This window comes from Jaculus jaculus, chromosome 1 (genome assembly GCF_020740685.1).
Source record: "Jaculus jaculus isolate mJacJac1 chromosome 1, mJacJac1.mat.Y.cur, whole genome shotgun sequence".
In the NCBI taxonomy this organism is placed as follows: domain Eukaryota; kingdom Metazoa; phylum Chordata; class Mammalia; order Rodentia; family Dipodidae; genus Jaculus; species Jaculus jaculus.
The window spans coordinates 43,131,417-43,152,496 of NC_059102.1; the positions used below are offsets into that span (position 1 = coordinate 43,131,417).

The 21,080-nt window shown below is 40.3% G+C and overlaps 1 protein-coding gene across 1 annotated transcript in view; it reads right to left on the bottom strand.

Annotated features, from left to right (window-relative positions):
• Window positions 1-1,614: 1,614 nt before the first annotated feature.
• Window positions 1,615-21,080, bottom strand: part of Kif11 (kinesin family member 11) — a 64,350-nt gene continuing 44,884 nt past the window's right edge. The window contains exons 17-22 of the mRNA XM_045134159.1: window positions 15,587-15,693; window positions 9,982-10,261; window positions 8,066-8,288; window positions 6,694-6,845; window positions 5,643-5,759; window positions 1,615-1,833 (exon numbers count right to left, since the gene is read on the bottom strand). Coding sequence (XP_044990094.1) covers window positions 1,702-1,833; window positions 5,643-5,759; window positions 6,694-6,845; window positions 8,066-8,288; window positions 9,982-10,261; window positions 15,587-15,693 — 1,011 coding nt within the window. The 3' untranslated portion in view covers window positions 1,615-1,701. The remainder of the gene's footprint in view (window positions 1,834-5,642; window positions 5,760-6,693; window positions 6,846-8,065; window positions 8,289-9,981; window positions 10,262-15,586; window positions 15,694-21,080) is intronic.

Here is a 21,080-nt window from a genome sequence, read left to right on the forward strand (position 1 = left end):
CTCAAATAAATAAAAAACAAAAAGTTTAAAAAAAAGAAATTCAAAAACAAAGTGTGTGTACATAGTATGAATGGTGTGTATGGTGTGTGCATCCCATGCCCACACGTGGGAGAGCAGAGGTGGATGCTGGGTGCTCCTCTTCCGTCACTCTTCCACCTATTTCCCTAAGACAGTGTCTTCCTTCCACCAGACCTGAAGCTTGCTGTTTTTGGTTCGACTGGCTGATCACAAAGTCCTGGAGATCATGTCTCCAGCCCTCAGCCTGGGGTGACAAGTATGTGTGGTCACACCTGGCTTTTTACATGTGCTAGAGTTTCCTCCCCACCAAACCATCACCTCAGTTCCAAGAAGCTGCCTAAAAAAGAAAGAAAGAAACTAGAGGCTGGGGAGATGACTCAGCAGACAAAATTCTTGTCACACAAGCATGAATAACAGTTCAGACCCTAGCACCCATGGAAAAGCCAGATGTGGTCACACATCTGTAATTCTAGTGCACCTAAGGCAAGATGGGAGACAAAGATGAGAACTCAGGAGTTCACGGGCCAGCTAAGCAACAGAGACCTTGCTCCAACAAGGTGGAAGGCAAGGACCACACATGTAGTTCCACATAGATGCTGTGGCATACTTACTCACACTTACCCAAGAGAAAAAATAAACTCAAGTCACTCTAAAATTCATACACTAAATTTTATGTGTACACATTTATTCTTTGCATATATTCCTTCTAGGTATTCTTGTTCATGTTGAAGCATCTCAAATACAGCTGTCACATTGAAAATGTCGGGGCCCTTCTAAGGGCTAAAAATTTAACAGCAAAAAATATGTACATACACATTTTATTATATACAAAGAACAATAAAAAGTTTTATCTGATAAAGAATATATGTTATGGCCATAATTAGTAGTTATAAAAAAAAATCTTGCCTTCTCCAAAAGATCTAGGCCTTAAAATAGGGCCACAAAACGATGGTCAGAGTTCCAGGCAGGTCTCCTCTAACAGCAGTCTATATCCCAGGGAAGCTGGCTTTGGGTTAGCTCTGTGGAAACTAATGTGTTAGGCATCATAAAGAAAGAAAATGCTTTCATAGCTAATAAATAAAAATTTTTTAGGAGGGTACTTCCAGGGTTATGCTTATTATTGACAATGATTATAGACATAACCACTGAAACATGCTTAAGATTTCCAGGTGAAATCCTCCTTTCTCATAATAAGAAATCCTTTTGTAGCTCTACAAATGGTTTGGTAGCAAATAGGTCAGAAGGTGAGGTGAGAGGGCAAAACAGAAAAATCTAGGAAAAGGCAAGAAAATATAGACTTACCTATGTCATAGCAGAGAATAAATGTGGTAGTCCTTTCAAGGCCAAGTGCTGACAAGGGTCACCTAAGTCCAAGCCTACAACAATGCAGCTTCCATACATTCAGTCCGTAGTAATATACAGGAAAAATATTTTTCATTTGTTATAAAAGGGCTACATTACATGAAAAAACTAGAAACATTTATTCAATGCAAGTGGGACCCAACTTACTACATACCAAACTATAGGGATGATAAAAAAAAAAAAGACATTAAATTCAACAACATTTACTACTCTGCCTTGATATACTCTAATCCGTTTTAATCTGTACACAGACTCAAATTCTGGGGTTTCAGGTTTTAGTTTTTTTTTTTTTTTCTTAAATTATCATGCCCCTCAATTTGACTAAATGTTTATCTGGGCTCGTAGTGGCAATCTGCTCTTTATAACAGCATGTTCTGAGACTTCTTCCACTTTCGACCTCTCCAGTGGGTTAGTGCCTCTGTTTTCTTTGTCCTTCCCATGTGTTTTTTTATGCTGTGGATTGAAGGGGAGAAAGTAAGTCAATATAATGTAACATTTGATACACATTAGGGTTCAAAAATGGAAAACTGCATAAAAGATAGGGTCTCACTCTAGCTCAGGCTGACCTGAAATTCACTATGTGGTCTCATGGTGATCCTCCTACCTCTGCCTCCAGAGTGCTGAGATTAAAGGTGTGTGCCACCATGCCTGGCTAAGTATAGCTTCTTTAATGTACCAGTAATGGAAAGAATAGAAAATATTAGTTTTGTGTTATTTTCCTCAGATATAATTCCACTTTCTACTGAAGACAATGGTTCCAACCAGGGAGTAATTCTGCCCCCCAGTGGACATGTGGCAACGACACAAGGCATTCTGAGTTGGGATAATAGGGAGTGTTCCTGGCTTCTAGTGAGCTCCTCATGGACAGGGTCAACCAACAGGAACCATGCAGTTAAAATGTCAATGGTACTATTGTGGAGAAATCCTGCTTAGGGAAAACAAAGATCTGTCACCACACATAAAAGCCAATTCTGACTGGTGTGGTGGTACACACCTTTAATCCCAGCACTCAGAAGGCTGAGAGAGGATTGCCATGAGTGCAAGGCCAACCTGGGATAGAAAGTGAGTTCCAGGTCATCCTATGAAGTGAGATACTGCCTCCAAAAACAAAAAGCAAACAAAAAGTTTCTCTATTTGAAGAAGAAATGCTGACATGGGCTACTTTAAGACAGTTTTGTTATCTTCTATTTAAAATGTTTCACATTTCCTATTTGGGAGTTATGTCGTTAATCTTCCTACTTACTCATAAAGAAATGTAATATTCTCTGTATACACAATCATGAATGCTACGACAAATCATAAGCCAACTGTTTTTAGATGTTAGTGGGGAATTAGTTCAATTACATACATATGCAAGGCTCTAAATTCTACCCCCAGCATGGGAAAAGAAATGAGCAGAAAAAAAATTCTTTTTGAACAAGAAAATCCCCTATACTACCTTAGTTTTAGACCAATCAAAGTTCCTACATTAGGCTGCTATCAGGGAAGAAATCATTTCTGGATTTCAGCTAAAAACCTAAAACACCATCTCAAATCTTTTCCAATACTACGGAAATTCCTTACACTCACTAACCCTAGCATGTAAAGTGGCACAAATAATGAAAGGCAGCCAGGTATGGTGACACATGCAAGTGTAATCCCACATACATACATATGTGTGTATATACATGTACAGCCCAGGCAACATAGCAAGGACCACCCACAACTCAGAAACAAAAAGCAATAAAAAGAGTAACAATAAAAGAATTTCTGGGTCTGGAGAGATGGCTCAATGGTTAAAGGTGCTTGCTTGCAAAGCCTGATGGCCTTGGTTCAATTCCCCAGTACCCACATAAAGCCAGATGCATAAACTGACACATGCATTTGGAGTTTGTTTGCAGGAGTAAGAGGCTTTGACACACCACTTCTCTCTAAAATAAACAGGGCTGGAGAGAAAGCTCAGTGGTTAAGACACTTATCTGCAAAGCCTGACAACTGGAGTTTGATTCCCCAGTACCCACGTAAAGCCAGATGCCCAAACTGGCACACACATCTGGAGTTTGTTTACAGTGGCTAGAGGCCCTGGCGTGCACATTTTCTCTCTCTGCCAGGCATGTCGACTCACACCTTTAATACCAGCACTCAAGAGGCTGAGGTAGGATGATCACTGTGAATTCAAGACCAGCCTGAGACCACAGAGTGAATTGCAGGTCTGCTTGGGCTAGACTGCGACCCTGCCTCAAAAGAAAAAAACAGGGGCTGGAAAAATGGCTTAGTGATTAAGGCTTGCAAAACCAAAGGATCCACATAAGCCTCACAAGGTGGCATATATTTTATGGAATTCATTTGCAGTGGCTAGATGCCCTGGTGCTCCCATTCTCTCTCTTTTCTCTCTCCCTCTCTTTTTCCATCTGCCTATATCCCCCTCTCTCAAATAAATAAATAAAAATTTTAAAAACTAGTAAAAATAAATGCTAGCCTAGGCTAAAAACCTCCTCAAAGAGCCGGGCGTGGTGGCGCACGCCTTTAATCCCAGCACTTGGGAGGCAGAGGTAGGAGGATCACCGTAAGTTCAAGGCCACCCTGAGACTACATAGTGAATTCCAGGTGAGCCTGGGCTACAGTGAGACCCTACCTCGAAAAACCAAAAAAAAAAAAACCCTCCTCAAAACCACCAAAACAGAGCTGGGTGTGGAGGTACACACCTTTAATCCCAGCACTCAGGAGGCAGAGGTAGAAGAATGTCAGAGTTCGAGACCACCTTGAGATTACATAGTGAGTTCCAGGACAGCCTGAGCTAGAGTGAGACAGTGAGACCCTACTTTGAAAAAACAAAAAACACCAAACAAGCATCTGATCAGATTAAGTAGTCTACTAGTTCTCCTCTTTCCCTCTTTTCATAAATTTATGAGAAGAGAAGGATAAAAATCCAAGAGAAATGCGCTTACAGTCCTTTAATAGTGAAGAACAGCGCTAAGGGTGGCTCAGTGGTACAGTGCTTGCCTGGCATGTCTCTGTCCCTGGATTTGACCCCCCAGCACCTTTAAGTACATATAAAGCAGAAGAATTTTGGAATGAAACTGCCCTAAGGTAGACAGAATGGGATTTAAAGGAATCTACGCAGATACTTGACAGTTTAAATCAGGGATGAAGAAAGAATTTTTAGACCTTAAAAAAAATAGCTATTAAAATCAGATCCAACATATACATACAGAAAGCAGCACTTTAACTGTACAATGCAGAAAATGACGCCCTACGTAAGGAAGTTCTTATTTTGTCTAGCCTCATGTCTTCAAACTACAGGGAAAACTGCTAGACAGCTTTTAGTATCATGCTGGCAACAGTGCCACATGGGCATGGTGGTTTACACCTGTTAATACAGCACTTGGGAGACTAAGGCAGAACTGCTGCAGGGTCGGCCTGTTTACCGAGAGACCAAGTTTCAAAAGGACAAAGGGTTAGAGCTGGAGAGCTGGCTCAGCAGTTAAAGGCACTTGCTTGCAAAGCCTGACAGTCAAGGTTCGATTTCCCAGTACCCACATAAAGCCCAATGCACAAAGTGGCACATGTGTCTGGAGTTCGCTTGCTATGGCAGGAGGCCCTGGCATGCCCATTCTCTCCCTCTCTCCCTCTCTCTCTCAAATAACTATTTTTAAAATAACAACAGGAGGCAGAAAGGTCACAGGATTCAAGTGTACAAGGTCGGAGATACAAGGAACATAGGAAACAGAATAATTAGCAAGAGAGCCTGAGGCAGGAAACACCACTTGTACGACCTAAAAGGTTTTCAGTCTTTTGAATCCCTTAGCCTTCAGCATTTGATGAGCAGAGACAGTTCCAGGAATTCTAGGATAAAGGGAAAAGGGAGAGAAATAACTGCTCTCTCTAGCTAGTCTAGCAGAAAGGGGACAAAGACAATAAAGATTATCAGCCAAAGATATAATTTCACCTTTACGTATTCTATAAAAGACCCCTTTATCAATCAGACTATGTAGAACAATTTAAATAAGTTGGTAAGCTTTCCCAAAGGTATAACTGAAAATATTTTGTTCTATACCACTGGAGTTGGCGGGTGGGGGGGGATACTGGTGTTTATTTTTAAGAAACAAGGTCTCACTGTAGCCTAAGTTAACTTTGAACTTCTGATCCTGCCATCCACAAGTACTGGGATTAAAGGCAGGCACCATCATACCTATCTAGGTTAAAATACTGCATTTGTACCAAATACTATGTGTCTGACATTTGGCAGACATGGAAGGGTTAGGTAAAATATAATCAGGTACCTGGAAAAATGGAACCCCGCCACTTGAAGAGCAATCCACGCTGGTCTGTACAGATGGCTCTTGACTTAAAGGTTCTTCAATATCTTGCGGCAGAACTGGCTTTTCTTCATTGATGTCCTAAAATAAGAAGATGGATAAGTGATTAAGTACAAGGGTACAAAATCATCACCAAGAACAGGATGTGTAGCATGTGCTGCCAGCACTCAATAGCAGAGGAAGGACTTCTGCAAGTTGGAGGACAGCCTGGTCTACCTAGTGAGATCCAAAGTAAAGGTATGATGTGATATGTATCATATAAAACCTAACCTTCAAGATAAAAAAAATTCCTACTGTATTTTTATAGTTACAGTTCCTATTCTAAAATGTTAAAAGTAGTAACCTCAGATAATGAGCTTACTTTTTATTTTCTAACTTTTCTTTTTTAAAAATATATTCATTCATTTATTTATTTGCAAGTAGAAAGGAGAGGGGAGAGAGAGAGAGAATGGGTACACTAGGGCCTCCAGCTACCGCCAACAAACTCCAGATGCATGTGCATCTAGCTTTATGTGAGTATTGGGGAATCGAACCCAGGTCATTAGGCTTTGTAGGCAAGTGCCTTAACTGCTGAGCCATCTATCTCTCCAGCCCAAATTCCCTAACTTTTCTATAACTGCTATTAACTATAGAACACAAATTATACGCTTGATTGTCAAAGGTTCTAATTGCCAATCATGTTTGTGACTTGAGACAAAATAATTCTGAGTTCCCTCACTTACATGACAGGTATAGTACTAGTACCTAAATAGGGATATTGAAAGAAATAAGTTACCATACATGGAAAGACCTTAGAAGAGTCTGGCATATAATCACAATTTAAATACTAGCTACTATTATTACCTAGTAATCTCATGATTTAAAAACTTACAATATTAAAACAAGGGCTTAAGAGACAGGCCACTGTCACAGGAGGCAGAGCAGGACTGAGAGAAGAAGTGTAATATTCTTCTCACAGAATCTACCACATCTGGAGTTCACGGAGAGCTCTACAGACATGATATGTAAGTTTTACCTCACTGGTCTCTTCTTTGATGTTTTCTGAACAGCTTAGCATCATTAGCAGCGTGGGCTGTTTCTTTTCCAGCTGATTAAGGAGCTGTTCTCGTGGTTCAGTCCTTACCAGTGTTGATGGGTATGAGTAAGTTTTCCTCTGTGGCGTTGTACCTTTAACAGGCATTTAAAATGTGGGAGAAATTCAAGTGTGAAATATAAATAAAAATTTTAAAAACATGCAAAAATGCACTTCCCAGTGAATTCTGTCTTCCAAAAACATGAGTTGTAAGTCAGAATCAGTCCTGCTACCTGGCATACCCATACTGCTTAAAGCAAGTAATATTTTCTTTTCTTTCTTTCTTTTTTTGGTTTTCTAAGGTAGGGTCTCACTCTAGCTCAGGCTGACCTGGAATTCACTCTGTATTCTCAGGGTGGCCTCAAACTCTCGGCAATCCTATCTCTGCCTCCCGAATGCTGGGATTAAAGGCATGCGCCACCACCACGCCCGGCTTGCAAGTAATATTTTCTAACGTGGCAAGTCATCTTTAATAGACCTGACCATATATGGAAACTTTCCATTACAGAGGATGCACCAAAGATATACCAACGTGACTTTAAAAAAAAAATTTGTTTTTTGAGGTAGGGTCTCACTCTAGCCCAGGCTGACCTAGAATTCATTATGTAGTCTCACGGTAGCCTCAAACTCACAGCAATTCTCCTACCTCTGCCTCCCAAGTACATGGGATTAAAGGTGTGTGCCACCATGTCTGGCTTGTTCATAAATTTCTAAGAGTAAATCACTTATATGAAAAAAACCTACCACCTGATTAAAACTACTTTGTTTTCTTTTTACTATCTAATTTATTTATTTATTTGAGACACAGAGAGAGATATAGAGAGTGAGAATGGGTGCACCAGGGCCTCCAGCCACTGCAAATGAACTCCAGACACATGTGCCACCTTGTGCATCTAGCTTACGTGGGACCTGTAAATCAAACCTGGGTCCTTAAGCTTCGCAGGCATATGCCTTAACCGCTAAGTCATTTCCCCAGCCCTACTCTGGGGTCTGAATTTACCACATTTAAATTTATTACAGTGAGATGGTATAGTCATATCATCAATAAGTACACCCAGTTTTAAAGAACATCTAGGACTGCATATAGCTGAATTCAAGTTAAAAACAATTAAGCAATTTGTCAGGCGTGGTGGCATATCCCTTTAATCGCAGCACTCGGGAGGCAGAGACAGGATGATCATCATGAGTTTGAGGCCACCCTGAGACTACGTAATGAATTAGGTCAGCCTGGGCTAGAGTGAGACGCTACCTCGGAAAACCAAAAATAAATAAATAAATAACATAAACAAACAATTCTATTTCTGTTTTAAAGTACCTGTTGGTATATCTACTTTCAGATCCTGTTGCAGAAAGCAATTAAGCTTAGTCAAACAAGCTGTTACAGTTTCATTAAGTTCTAGACTTTGTGCTACCAGCTTTTCTTCATCAGTAGTTATATGGCTAATGAACTTATTATGCTGGTCTTCATTAGCTGCTTTGTGTCCACTTAATTTTTCAGTGATCTCTGAACATGAAGCCTCACAACATCGATTTACAGCCTGTAAATGATACAAATAACCTTTCATTACTAAAATTAAAATTGTCAAATTTGTTACTCAATACTTCATTTTCCCTTATTCTATAAGTTTTTTAAACACATATAACAGGTGTAATGGCACATGCCTTTAATCCCAGCACTGTGGAGGAGAGGTAGGAGGATCACTCTGAGTTCGAGGTCACCTTGAGTCTATATAGTGAATTCCAGGTCAGCCTAGACTAAAGCGAGACCCTACCTTGAAAAACCACAATCAATCAATCACATACAAGAATAAAGAGAAATTTACTGTCTACCTCAACACACCAGGTAGAAATTAAATAAGATGAGCCATTTACTCCTCATACTCAGGATTATTATGAATCACTTAATCCATTCATTTCAGCATATATCTTAAAAGCTAAGCCTTTTTTCCCCGAGGTAGGGTCTGGCTATAGCCCAGGTTGACCTAGAATCTACTCTGTAGTCTCAGGGTGGCCTCAAAGACAGAATGGGCACACCAGGACCTCCAGCCACTGCAAATGGACTGCAGACACATGTGCTACCTTGTGTATCTGGCTCCACATGAGTACTGGGGAATCAAACTCAGGTCATTAGGGTCTTCAGGCAAGCACCTTAACCGCTGAGCCATCTCTCCAGCCCAAGACTTAACTGATCCTGAGAACCCACATAAGATGTCAGGACAATATCTAAATACTTACAGCACTTTGAAAGTGCCTGAAGAAAGGTAAACATAAATGAAAGGTACCCTTCACTGAAACAATCAATAAGTCATTAACAAGACAAAAGTTGACAATACAGAACAGATACCAAATTAACTCTGAGATCTAAAAGACATATGCCAAAGTATAAAGTGTGTGTGAACATATTACTTATTACACTAAAATGTACTCAAGGGGCTAGGGAGATGGTTCAGTGGGTAAACACACTTGCTGCTCAAGCATAAGGACCTGAATTCAATTCCTAGAATCCATGTAAGAAATGGGTATGCCTGCCACACTCCTGTCACTCCAGCAGTGGGTGCCAGGGGAAGATAGGAGGATCACTGGAGCTCTCTGGTCAGTAAATTTAACAGAAAAATGACACGTGCTCCAGGTTAAGAGATCCTGTCTCAAGCAAAGACAGAAGAGCAACAGATTAGGTCACCTGACATCCTCCTCTGACCTCCACATATATATATATGGAGCATACATATCATACCCATATACACATATACCAAAAAAGAAAAAATAAGCTTAAGCCATCCATAATATCTTAAAACAAAATGCTTTCTTTTTTCAAGGTAGAGTCTCACTCTAGCTCAGGCTGACCTAGAATTCACTCTGTAGTCTCAGGCTGGCCTCGAACTCACTGTGATCCTCCTACCTCTGCCTCCCTAGTGCTGGGATTAAAGGCATGCGCCACCATGCTCAGCTAAATGTTCTTGATTTAGAATTACTTTCAAAGCATTACTTTTTAGTCGGGCGTGGTACTGCATGCCTTTAATCCCAGCACTTGGGAGGTCGAGGTAGGAAGACTGCTGTGAGTTTAAGGCCATCCTGGGACTACAGCATGAGTTCCAGGTCAGCCTGGGCTACAGTGAGTCCTGTCTTTAAACACACACACACACATAGACACACACACAAAACAAAAGAACAATTAAATTTCTAAAATTTCTAATTCTTCCTCAAAGTAGGCTGCAGGTACAAAGTTATTACCTTTGTTAAGTTCTGAAGCTCCTCTTCCCTTTTATTTAACCAAGATACCCACTGTTCAGAAAAACAAGCTGTGCTTGTGTTCAGAGACTCACACTTCTGCTCAGTCTCTTGAACTATAGCATCCAGGTTGACAGTGAATGAATTGCAGTGTTTCACAGACTCTTCAATCAGTCTTGTGCCATCTTCCTTAAACTGCTTGAGTTCTTGAGATAAGGCATCAGAATCAGCAATAATTTTTTTACTGTGAAAAGTTGTTTTGTTGATCATATCTATAGATTTCCTATAGAAAGAGAATAACATTGTTGAAAGGGGAAATTAACACCCAAAGAGTGCATACCTTCTCAAGATCCTACAGGGCTGGAGAGATGGCTTAGCAGTTAAGGTGTTTGCCTGCAAAGCCAAAGGACCCAGGTTCTATTCCCAGGACCCAAGTAAGCCAGATGCACAAGGTGATATATACAGCTAGAGTTCGTTCAGTGATGGATGCCCTGGCATGCCCATTTTCTCTCTCCCTCCCTTCCTTACTCTGTCTCTGCCTCTTTCTCTCTCTCTAATAAATAAATAAATATATTTTTTAAAAAAAGATCCTACCGCTCTTTTTTGGCAGACATGATGCAAACCACTGGTGCAGCTCCATCGTCCCTGTTATTCATGGCTAAGCATGATGCTTTTCCTATATATTTTCCAGCTGACTGACATGACATCACATCTGCCACCAAATGATCCTTCCCATTTTCCTCTCAATATGATGCTTTACTACATATTAGTTACAGTATTTTTCAACTTTTTTTAATGTACTGCGGGGGTAGACAGGGAGAGTGAGTATGGGCTCATCAGGGCCTCTTGCCACTTTGTGCATCTGGCTCTATGTACTAAGGAATCAAACCTGGGCTTTCAGGCTTTTCAAGCAAGCACCATTTCTCCAGCCCTAGTTACAATATTTACTCATATGGTTATTAAAAGGAAACCTACCTAGATTTATTCCTCTTGTATTATTCAATCAAGAGAATCTCTTACAACCACTTCTTGTTCTTAAACTAGCCCACCATTGTTATTAAGCAATTTTCCTTGTCTATGACATAAAATAGATCATTAACATTATAAATGGTGCTTGCCTACAAAGCCTAACGCCCCAGGTTCAATTCCCTACGACCCATGTCAGCCAGATGCATATGGTGGCACATATGTATGAAGTTCACTTGCAGTGGCTAGAGGCCCTGGTGTACCCATTCTGTTTCTGTCTCTGTCTCTCATATATGAATAAATAAAAATAATTTTTTTAAAAGAAAGTCAACTATAGCTGAGAATAAGTAACTGTTGATTGCTCAATACTAAATGCGACATCTCTATCATGTCCTACAACACTCAGGAAACACTGTAGAAGAGGGAGTGGAAAGGATGTAAGAGCCAGAGGATTGGGGGAGGCGAGGTAGTGCTGTGGCACACTGTCTTCCAGACATATAGTGGCCACTGCAGTCATGACCTCACGGTGGCTGTCTTACCTGTACAGTACTGGCCCATCAACATTTCATCATGGGTAATGGAAGAGAGCAAGAAAAAGATACTAAAACAGAAGAGGGTTTCAGAAAGAAATGGTTCATTAAAGGAGGAATGGAAGAGCAGAAGGCGGCAACAGGAGGGGATTATGATCGATATACAGTATGTACATATATGAAAATTGTCAATAAAAAAGATCAACAGGGCTGGAGAGATGGCTCAGCAGTTGACTGTCCTTCCTGCACATGCATGAGGGCCTAAGGGGGTCTGACAGTGCGAGTTCAAATCTCCAGATGCCATTCCCAAAAGGGAGCAAAGACCTGAGAATCTTCTGAGCCCAGAAAGTTCCAGAATGAGGAAGAGGGAGACTCTAGCTCAAAAACAACACTAGGCATGAGAGTAATGAAGCCAATATTCTACTCCAGCCACTGCAGGTCACTGCAGGTGAGAGACCCCCACCACAGGCAAGTATATGGGGTGCTACAAGGGCACATACATACATATATGCATACACACCACACCACACACATGCAAAAATGCAGTTTAAAAATATATAGAAAAAAGCTGGAGAGATGATCCAGTGGGCAAGGCACACTGCTTGGAAGCCTGATGGCCTGGGTTCAATTCCCTACTACCCCCATAAAGGAAGATGCAAAGTGGCACATGCATCTGGAGTGCATTTACAGTGGCAAGAGGCTCAAGCATAGCCATTATCTCTTTCTCTCAGCTTGCAAAAAAATAAAAATATTTTCTCAAATAAATAAAAATAAAGTAAAATAAATTTTAATGGACTATAGAGATAGATGGCTTAGTGGTTAAGGCACTTGCCTGCAAAGCCAAATGACCCAGGTTCAAATCCCAATACCCACGTAAGCCAGATGCACAAGGTGGCACATGTGTCTGGAGTTTGTTTGCAATGGCTAGAGGCCCTAGTGCACCCATTCTCTCTTTCTCAATCTCTCTCTCTGCCTCTCTTTCTCTCAAATAAATAAAAATAAATGTACAAAATGGCACAAGTATCTGGGGTTTGTTTATAATAGCAACAGGCCCTGGCATGCCCATTCTCTCTCTACTTGCAAATAAATAAAAATATTAACAAAAATAAAACTAATTTCAGTTAAAATATATTCTTTTTTTTTTTTTTTTGGCTTTTCAAGGTAGGATATCGCTCTAGCTCGGGTTGAACCTGGAATTCACTATGTCATCTCGGTGTGGCCTTTAACTCATGGCAATCCTCCTACCTCTGTCTCCTGAGTGCTGGGATTAAAGGTGTACACCACCACACCAAGTGGTTAGAATATATTCTTAAAATTCATTGATGAAAGCTGGGTGTGGTAGCACACACCTTTAATCCCAGCACTCAGGAGGCAGAGGTAGGAAGATTGACATGAGTTTGAGCCCTGCCTGGGACTACAGAGTGAGTTCCAGGTCAGCCCAGGCTAGAGTAAGTCCTTACCTTTAAAAAAAAAAAAAATTCTTTGGTGAAGTCCTCTTTCTAGATTTTTTGTACCAGCACTCAAAGACATCTCACAAGCATAGATAGTTAAACACTAATGTTTTGGGCTTAGCACTTAAGGTGCTTGCCTCTGAAGCATAAGGACCCAGGTTCGATTCCCCAGTACCCACTTAAGCAGGATGCACATGGTAGCACATGCATCTGGAGTTCATTTGCAGTGGCCAGAGGCCCTGGTGCGCCTGTTCTATCCCTCTCTATCTGCCTCTTTCTCTCTCTTTCTCAAATAAATAAGAAATAAAATATTTTAAAAAAAAAATCTAACTGGGCATGATGGAACACACCTTTAATCCCAGCACTCGAAGGGATGCTGTGAGGTTGAGGCTACCCTGAAGACTACATAGTGAATTACAGGTCAGCCTGGGCTAGAGTGAGACTCTATCTTGAAAAACAAAAACAAACAAACAAACAAAAAAATACAACAATAACAAAAAAATCTAAAGTTTACCTACAAATTAAGTGAAATGATTAAAAAGGGAAAAGAAATTAAATGGTAACTTAGACAGTTAACATAAATCCCCTCCAATGAACCTACAACCTAGTGAGAAGATGTAGTCAAAGTGATTAGACTATGACAATAACTGCCAAAGGCAGTTATGTCCAGTGAACATAAGTATCACTGGATTCCTGGTTGATTCTGACAGAAGCCCAGCACCACACTACAGTGAGGTAGGAAATACATGTTGGAAGGATTCATTTGTATAATCTCAGTTAAAAATATCACGGTTCCCTACCCACTTCAATCCTCCTCTATTGTCCCCTCCAAAGCTATACAGAAGGGGTAAAAATATATCACTATGAACAGAGAATGAATAATGAGAAAACACTTGTCTCATTCATTACTACCAAGAGTTCAAAATAGAACACTGTACACTGAGTAAGATCAACAATAAGGTTGAAAGATAAGCTGCTGTAGCAGTCTACCCTTGTAACTCCAGCCTTTGGGAGGCAGAAGCAGGAAGACTGAGTTTTAGGCCAGGCTGTGAGACACAGTAAGGCCCCTGCTTTAAAACAACAGCCAGGTGTGGTGATGCATGCTTTTAGTTTCAGCAACTGGTAGGAAGATGGCTGTGAATATGAGGCTAGCATAGGCTACAGTGAGACCCTGCCTGGAGGTGGGGCACAGAAACAGTCTCATACCAGGGCTGGGGACATAGCTTAGCGGTTCAAGACACTTGCAAAGCCTGCCAACCTGGGTCCAATTCCCCAGTGCTCACATAAAGCCAGATGCACTAAGCAGAGCCTGCATCTGGAGTTCACAGGAGTGACAAAAGGTCATGGTGTGCCCATACTCTCTGGTCTCCAATAAATAAAAAGAAAAGCCTCATAGCCTAGGCTGGCCCAGAAATCAAGATTCTCCTGCCTCTATCTCTTGAGTATTGAGATTATAGGCACACACTACCACAGCTATCCATAAATCTGATTTCAGAATGGGAAAGATGATCAGGGATAAAAAAGAAATACCTTGTGAAAATAAGGCAGACATAACAATCCTCAATAGGTACACATCCAACACAGAATGTCAATACATGAGACAAAAATGATTAAGAAAATAAATGTAACAGCTGATGGCCAGGCGTGATGGTGCATGGCTTTAATCCTAGCACTCGAGAGGCAGAGGTAGGAGGATCGCTTTCAGTTTGAGGCCACCCTGAGTCTACATAATGAATTCCAGGTTAACCTGGGCTAGAGTGAAACCCTACCTCAAAAAAAAAAGTAAAACTTTGCAAATTATCAAGAACTAGAAAAACCAGGCTAGGGAGATGGCTCAGCAGGAAAGATTGTCATACCACCGAAAGACTTGAGTTCAATCCCCAGAACCCTTGTAAAAAGCCAGGTGTGGCCAGGCATGCCTGTAACCTGGTTCTGAGGGGATGATGAAAGGAGAATCACTAGGGCTGGCTGGTTGGCTGGGGGAAAAGAAGGCATTCCAGGTTCAATGAGAGACTCTCTAGGAAACAAGGTGAAGATCAGCAGAAGAGGACACCTGATATTCTACTGTGCACCTATGTGCATAAAACACACACTTCCTGTGCAAGCATGAGGGACTGCAAGATATTTGTCCAGTTCTATCTCCAGGATCCACATAAACATCTGGACATGGCCACACATATCTGTAACACCAGTCCCATAGAGGAGCACACACCTGAGAATCACAGGAGCTCACAAAATAGAGAGAGAGGGAGAAAGAGAGAGAGAGGGAGGGAAGGAGGGAAGAAAGGAGGGAAGGAATAAAGGAGGAACGGGAAAGAGGGAAGAACAGAGGGAGGGAAGGAAGGAGAAATGGAGGGAAGGAGGGAAAAGCAAGGTGTGGTGGCTCATGCCTTTAACCTGCACTCGAAAGGATGAAATACTGCTATGAGTTCAAGGCCAGCCTGGACAAGAGTAAGAGACCCTGACTCAAAAAGAAAAAACAAAAAATTAACTAGAGATTAAAAAAAAAAAAAAAGGTACATAGTAATAAAGTGTCAACAAGTGAAAGATTTACTTGGGATCATAAGAATTATATGTACTATTTGAAATATTTTTCTCTATTCTGAAATAATTCCAAACTAATAAAAAAAAAATAAATAACAGAATTTAAAATTAGCTTACTGTTCTGTACTTCCTTTAACTTTATTAAGTGGTTTCCGGATGTTTTCACACTTTTCCTCCAAAGCAAAGAATCTCTCTGCCCAAAGATTGATTAACTGGTTAAGCTCCTGTAAGAAAGATATAGGAAAGGGAAGAGACTTAAAATTTTAACATTTGAACATTTTTTTTCTTTATATGAATGATGATGACATATTACCCACAGATGAGAATTTATATTATTTTTATATTTATATATATTTAATATATATTATATATATATTTATATATTTTTTATATTTATATATATATTTTTTTTCTGTTTTTTGCAGGGTCTCATGTTTAGCTTGATTCTCCTTCCTCAGCCTCTGTTATTATAAGAATGCATGACTGGGCTGAAGAGATGGCTCAGTGGCTAAGTGCTTGCCTGTGAAGCCTAAGGACCCCGGTTTGAGACTCAATTCTCCAGAACCCATGTTAGCCAGATGCACAAGGGGGCACACACATCTGGAGTTCATTTACAGTAGCTGGAGGCCTGGCGCACCCTTTCTCTCTCTCTCTGCCTCTTTCTGTCTCTGTCACTCTCAAATAAATAAATAAATGAACAAAAAAAAATTAAAAGAAAAAGAATGCATGACCTACCACACCCAGCACCTGTGCAAATTTGTGTGTGTGTGTGTGTATGGTGTGCATACATATATGTATGCATGTTCCTATGCGTGGGAACATGTGTGTGTTTAGAGGCCAGAGGCCAATGTCAGGTATCTTATTCATTGTTCTTGACTCTATTTTTTGATACACAGTTTTTCAATCACATATTTGCTGAACTACCTAGCCAGTTAGCCCCAGGGTTTCCCTGTCTCCACCTCCCCAGCTCTGAGATCACAGACATTCGTCACTATAACCGGCTGGCATTTACATGGGTTCTGGGGTCTGAACTGAGGACTTCATCCTTGCATGGCCAGCACTTTACTCATTGAGCCATATTTCTAGCCAAATTGTATAAATTCTTGGTAAAAAGATCTTTGACTTTACCTATCCCCAGTAGAGGAAAAAAAGTGGAAATGACATTAAAAGGTAATTCAGAACTTTTTAAAGTAGTAAATAATTAACAAACTTTATCTTTTTTGTTCATTTTTGTTTGTTTGTTTGTTTAGGTAGCCTGCATTGTCTGGAACTCCTTTTGTACACTAGATTAGCCTCAAGCTTTCAGTAATCCTCCTACCTCTGATTCCCAAATTGGCATGCATGTTCCATTATGCCTAGTTCAAACATTGCTACTTTAACTACTAGTAACAAATTACTTTCCTTTGACTTCAAAACAATTCACTCAGAATTATACTTGAGAACCACTAGGATAAATAAAGACATCTTTAAACTGATAATACACTGAAAGGGGAAATTAATGAGTCAAACAATTTAAATTATTAGAGCTGAAAGTTTTATATAGTCCTCGTAGGAAGTATTAAGAAAACATAATTACAGCTAAAGAAATGGCTCAGTGATTGAAGGCACTTTCTTACAAAGCTTGATGGCCTGGGTTCAATTCCCCAATACCCACATAAAGCCAGGTACACAAAGTGGTACACACATCTGGAGTTCACTTGCAGTGGCAAGAGGCCCTAGAGAACCTAATCTCTCACTCATTCACTCACTCTCACTCTCTGCTTGAAATAAATAATACAAGAAATGCTTTAAGAGCTGGAGAGATAGCTCAGTGGTTAAAACACTTGCTTGCAAAGCCTAACAATCTGCATTTGACAGCCCAGTACTCATATAAAGCTAGATGAACAAAGTGGTGCATGCATCTGGAGCTCGCCTGCAGCAGCTAAAAGCCCTGGCATGCCCACACTCATTCTCTTTCTCTCTCTCAATGTCTCTCTTTGCTTGCAAATAGAAGTACTTTTAGCTGGGTGTGGTAGCACACACCTTTAATCCCAGCACTTGGGAGGCAGAGGTAGGAGGATTGCCCTGAGGTCAAGGCCACCCTGAGACTACATTGTGAATTTCAACTTAGCCTGAGCCAGAGTGAAACCCTACCTTAAAAAAAAAAAACTTAAAAGCATGCTCACTCTCTATCTGCCTCTTTCTCTCTCTCACTCAAATAAATAAAAAATTTTAAAAGAAACGTTTAAAAAAAGGCAAACATACTTTTAATTTTTTTAAAAATTCAATGCATGTGTGTTTATGTGTGTTCATGTGGGATTGTGAATGAATGCATGCCACTGCCACAGCACATGTGTGGAGGCCAGTCCTCACCTTCTACCTCATTTGATGCAGTAGATCTTCCTGTTTATCACTCCATGTTTGAGCTATCTGGAAATGCTCCTGTGTCTACCTCTCTCCTCACCACAGAGGCACTAGGATTATACAGAAGTCACCATAACTTCCAGCTGTTATGTGTAGTATGAGGAACTGAATTCAGGTACTCAAGGGTTATGTTGTGTTCTGTTATGGTGGAAACCAACTACCCTCTGGGAGGGAATCCATCCCTGATACTGAAAACCTCCAACAGGGGTAGTCATGAGCCCTAGGGGTGTAACATCTGCTGGTGTATGGCTGAATGTATATACTATGCTCAACAAACTGTCCAGAAAGCACTTCTCTTAATGTTCACACCCATATGTTAATGCTACTCTCCCTTTAGGTAGAGAACCTTCTCTTTTCAGATGGCAGTGATCTTGGGATGACTCAGAAGGCACCATGGTGCTGAGAAGAAGTGACAGAGGAGTGCTCTGCACTGCAATATCTCTATCATACCTGCCATAGCTCAGGGTCCACTGCAGAAGAGGTGGCAGAAAGAATGTAAGAGCCAGAGGAAGAGTAGGCCTCCTTAAAACATGCTCCTCCAGACGCAAAATGGCCTGGATATCCATGACCTCACAGTGCCAGACACTACCTACACAAGACCATCATAATAGGAGGAAAAGATCATAACATCAAAATAAAAGAGAGACTGATTGAGAGGGGGAGGGGATATGATGGAGAGTGGAGTTTCAAAAAGGAAAGTCAGGGGACAGAGGGAATTACCATGGGCTACTGTTTACAATTATAGCAGTTATCAATAAAAAATTAAAATAAATAAATAAAAAAGAATTGTGTGGCAAGTGCTTTCCCTCCTGAGCCATCTCCTCAGCCCTAGATTCTACTCTCTACCCAGACTTGATATCTTTAGGTTTAAGTTCTAGCCAGGCATGGTGGCGCACACCTTTAATCCCAGCACTTGGGAGGCAGAGGTAGAAGGATCTTTGTGGGTTTGAGGTTACTTGAGATTATATAATGAATTCCAGGTCAGCCTGAGCTAGAGTGAGACTCTACCTCAAAAAAAAAAAAAAAGTTCTTATAGGTACACAACAAGCCTATTATAAAATGAAGGGTCTACACAGCAAAGAGAAGCAGAGCTGAAAATGTACCCAGGACTTTTATCCACTGTGCAAGAATCTCTTGCAATGCACGGGCCAAATCTCTGAATAACAAACATACCTGCTGACAATACTTATCTAACATTCTCATTATGAAAATCATCTGTCAGCGTCAATAGATGCTTTGAGTCTCAAAACAGGTAGTAATGCAGGTGTTATCAGATTTATAAACATAGAGAGACGTATTTGAAGTTTACAGCTGTTTAATTAGTGCTCACTTCAAGTTCTAGAAAACCTAAAAAAATACTTTACTTAGTTGACTTGCTTCTTTAAAGCCAGAGAAATCAAACCACTCAGGTAAAGATGTTTTGGATCAGGCTTTTTGTTTTGTGTTTAAAAGAGTTACCCATTAATTTCAAGCATTTCAAAACACTTGATCTTCAAAAGGCTGATTGGCTTGAAAATATATATTCAAAAGAAATTGAAATCAGAATTAATTAAGATAAAAGCTCTACATGAGACATAAATCAGTACAACTTCAAACTGCCAGAAATGTGTAAAACAGGCACTCAAACATAGATGCTTTTCGTACAATACAATCGTCACGAGTGTAAACAGAACTAAATACTGCTACAGTTCCCAAGGACTGTCTCACGAAAAACGCTGGCAAGTTCCTAAGAGTCTGTATCTATGCTGATAGGAGTGGCTTCTTCAATAAATGTTAACTATGTTTTCTAAATCCTGATCTTAATTCTCTAAGTTTCATGCTTTTGAATTAAGGAAACTGACCATCTAAGTTGTTTTCATTTCATTCACTAAAACCAGTGGATATGGTTGCTTTTCCTGTCTCATGAATGAATTTCTTCTTCCTCACTTTCTAAAAACAAAACTTCTTCTCACTAATAACTTTATCAAAAAGTGCTATCCTATTGTAATAGGCTCATTAAACAAAACTTCAGATGTTTAATTACTTAAGATTTAACAATAATAGGGGCTGAAGAGATGGCTTAGCGGTTAAGCACTTGCCTGTGAAGCCTAAGGACCCCAGTTTGAGTTTAGATTCCCCAGTATCCACATAAGCCAGATGCACAAGGGAGCTCGTACCATCTGGAGTTCGTTTGCAGTGACTGGAGGCCCTGGTGCATCCATTCTCTCTCACTCTGCCTCTTTCTCTGTAGCTCTCAAATAAATAAACAAATAAAATAAAAATCTTTCTTTAAAAAAAAGATTTATCAATAATAGATGCTAACAAAGGAAGAAATACGAATGGCACATAAGCATCTAAAAAAATGTTCTACGTAACTAGTCATCAGGGAAATGCAGATTAAAACTACATTGAGATTCCACCTCACTCCTGTCAGATTGGCCACCATCATGAAAACAAATGATCATAAATGTTGGCGGGGATGTGGAAAAAGAGGAACCCTTCTGCACTGCTGGTGGGAATGCAATCTGGTCCAGCCATTGTGGAAAGCAGTGTGGAGGTTCCTAAAACAGCTAAAGATTGATCTACCATATGACCCAGCTATAGCACTCCTAGGCAATATCCGAAGGACTCATCTCATTTCCTTAGAAGTACGTGCTCAACCATGTTTATTGCTACTCAATTTATAATAGCTGGGAAATGGAACCAGCCTAGATGTCCCTCAACTGATGAGTGGATAATGAAGATGTGGCACATTTATACAATGGAGTTCTACTCAGCGGTAAAGAAAAATGAAGTTATGAAATTTGCAGAAAAATGGATGGACCTGGGAAGGATTATACTAAGTGAGGTAACCCAGGCCCAGAATGCCAAGGGCCACATGTTCTCTCTCATATTGTGGATCCTAGCTACAGATGACTGGGCTTCTGCGTGAGAATGAAAATACTTAGTAGCAGAGGCCAGTAAGTTGAAAAGGAGACATAAAGGGTGGAGAAAGGAAGGGAGGAGGATACTTAATAGGTTGATATTGTATATATGTAAGTACAATGATTGAGATGGGGAGGTAATATGATGGAAAATGGAATTTCAAATGGGAAAGTGTGGGGGGGGAGGGAATTACCATGGGATTTTTTTATAAGCATGGAAAATGCTAATAAAAATTTTAAAAAAATAAAAAATAAATAAAGAAGAAAGAAAAAGGGCTGGAGAAATGGCTTAGTGGTTAAGGCAT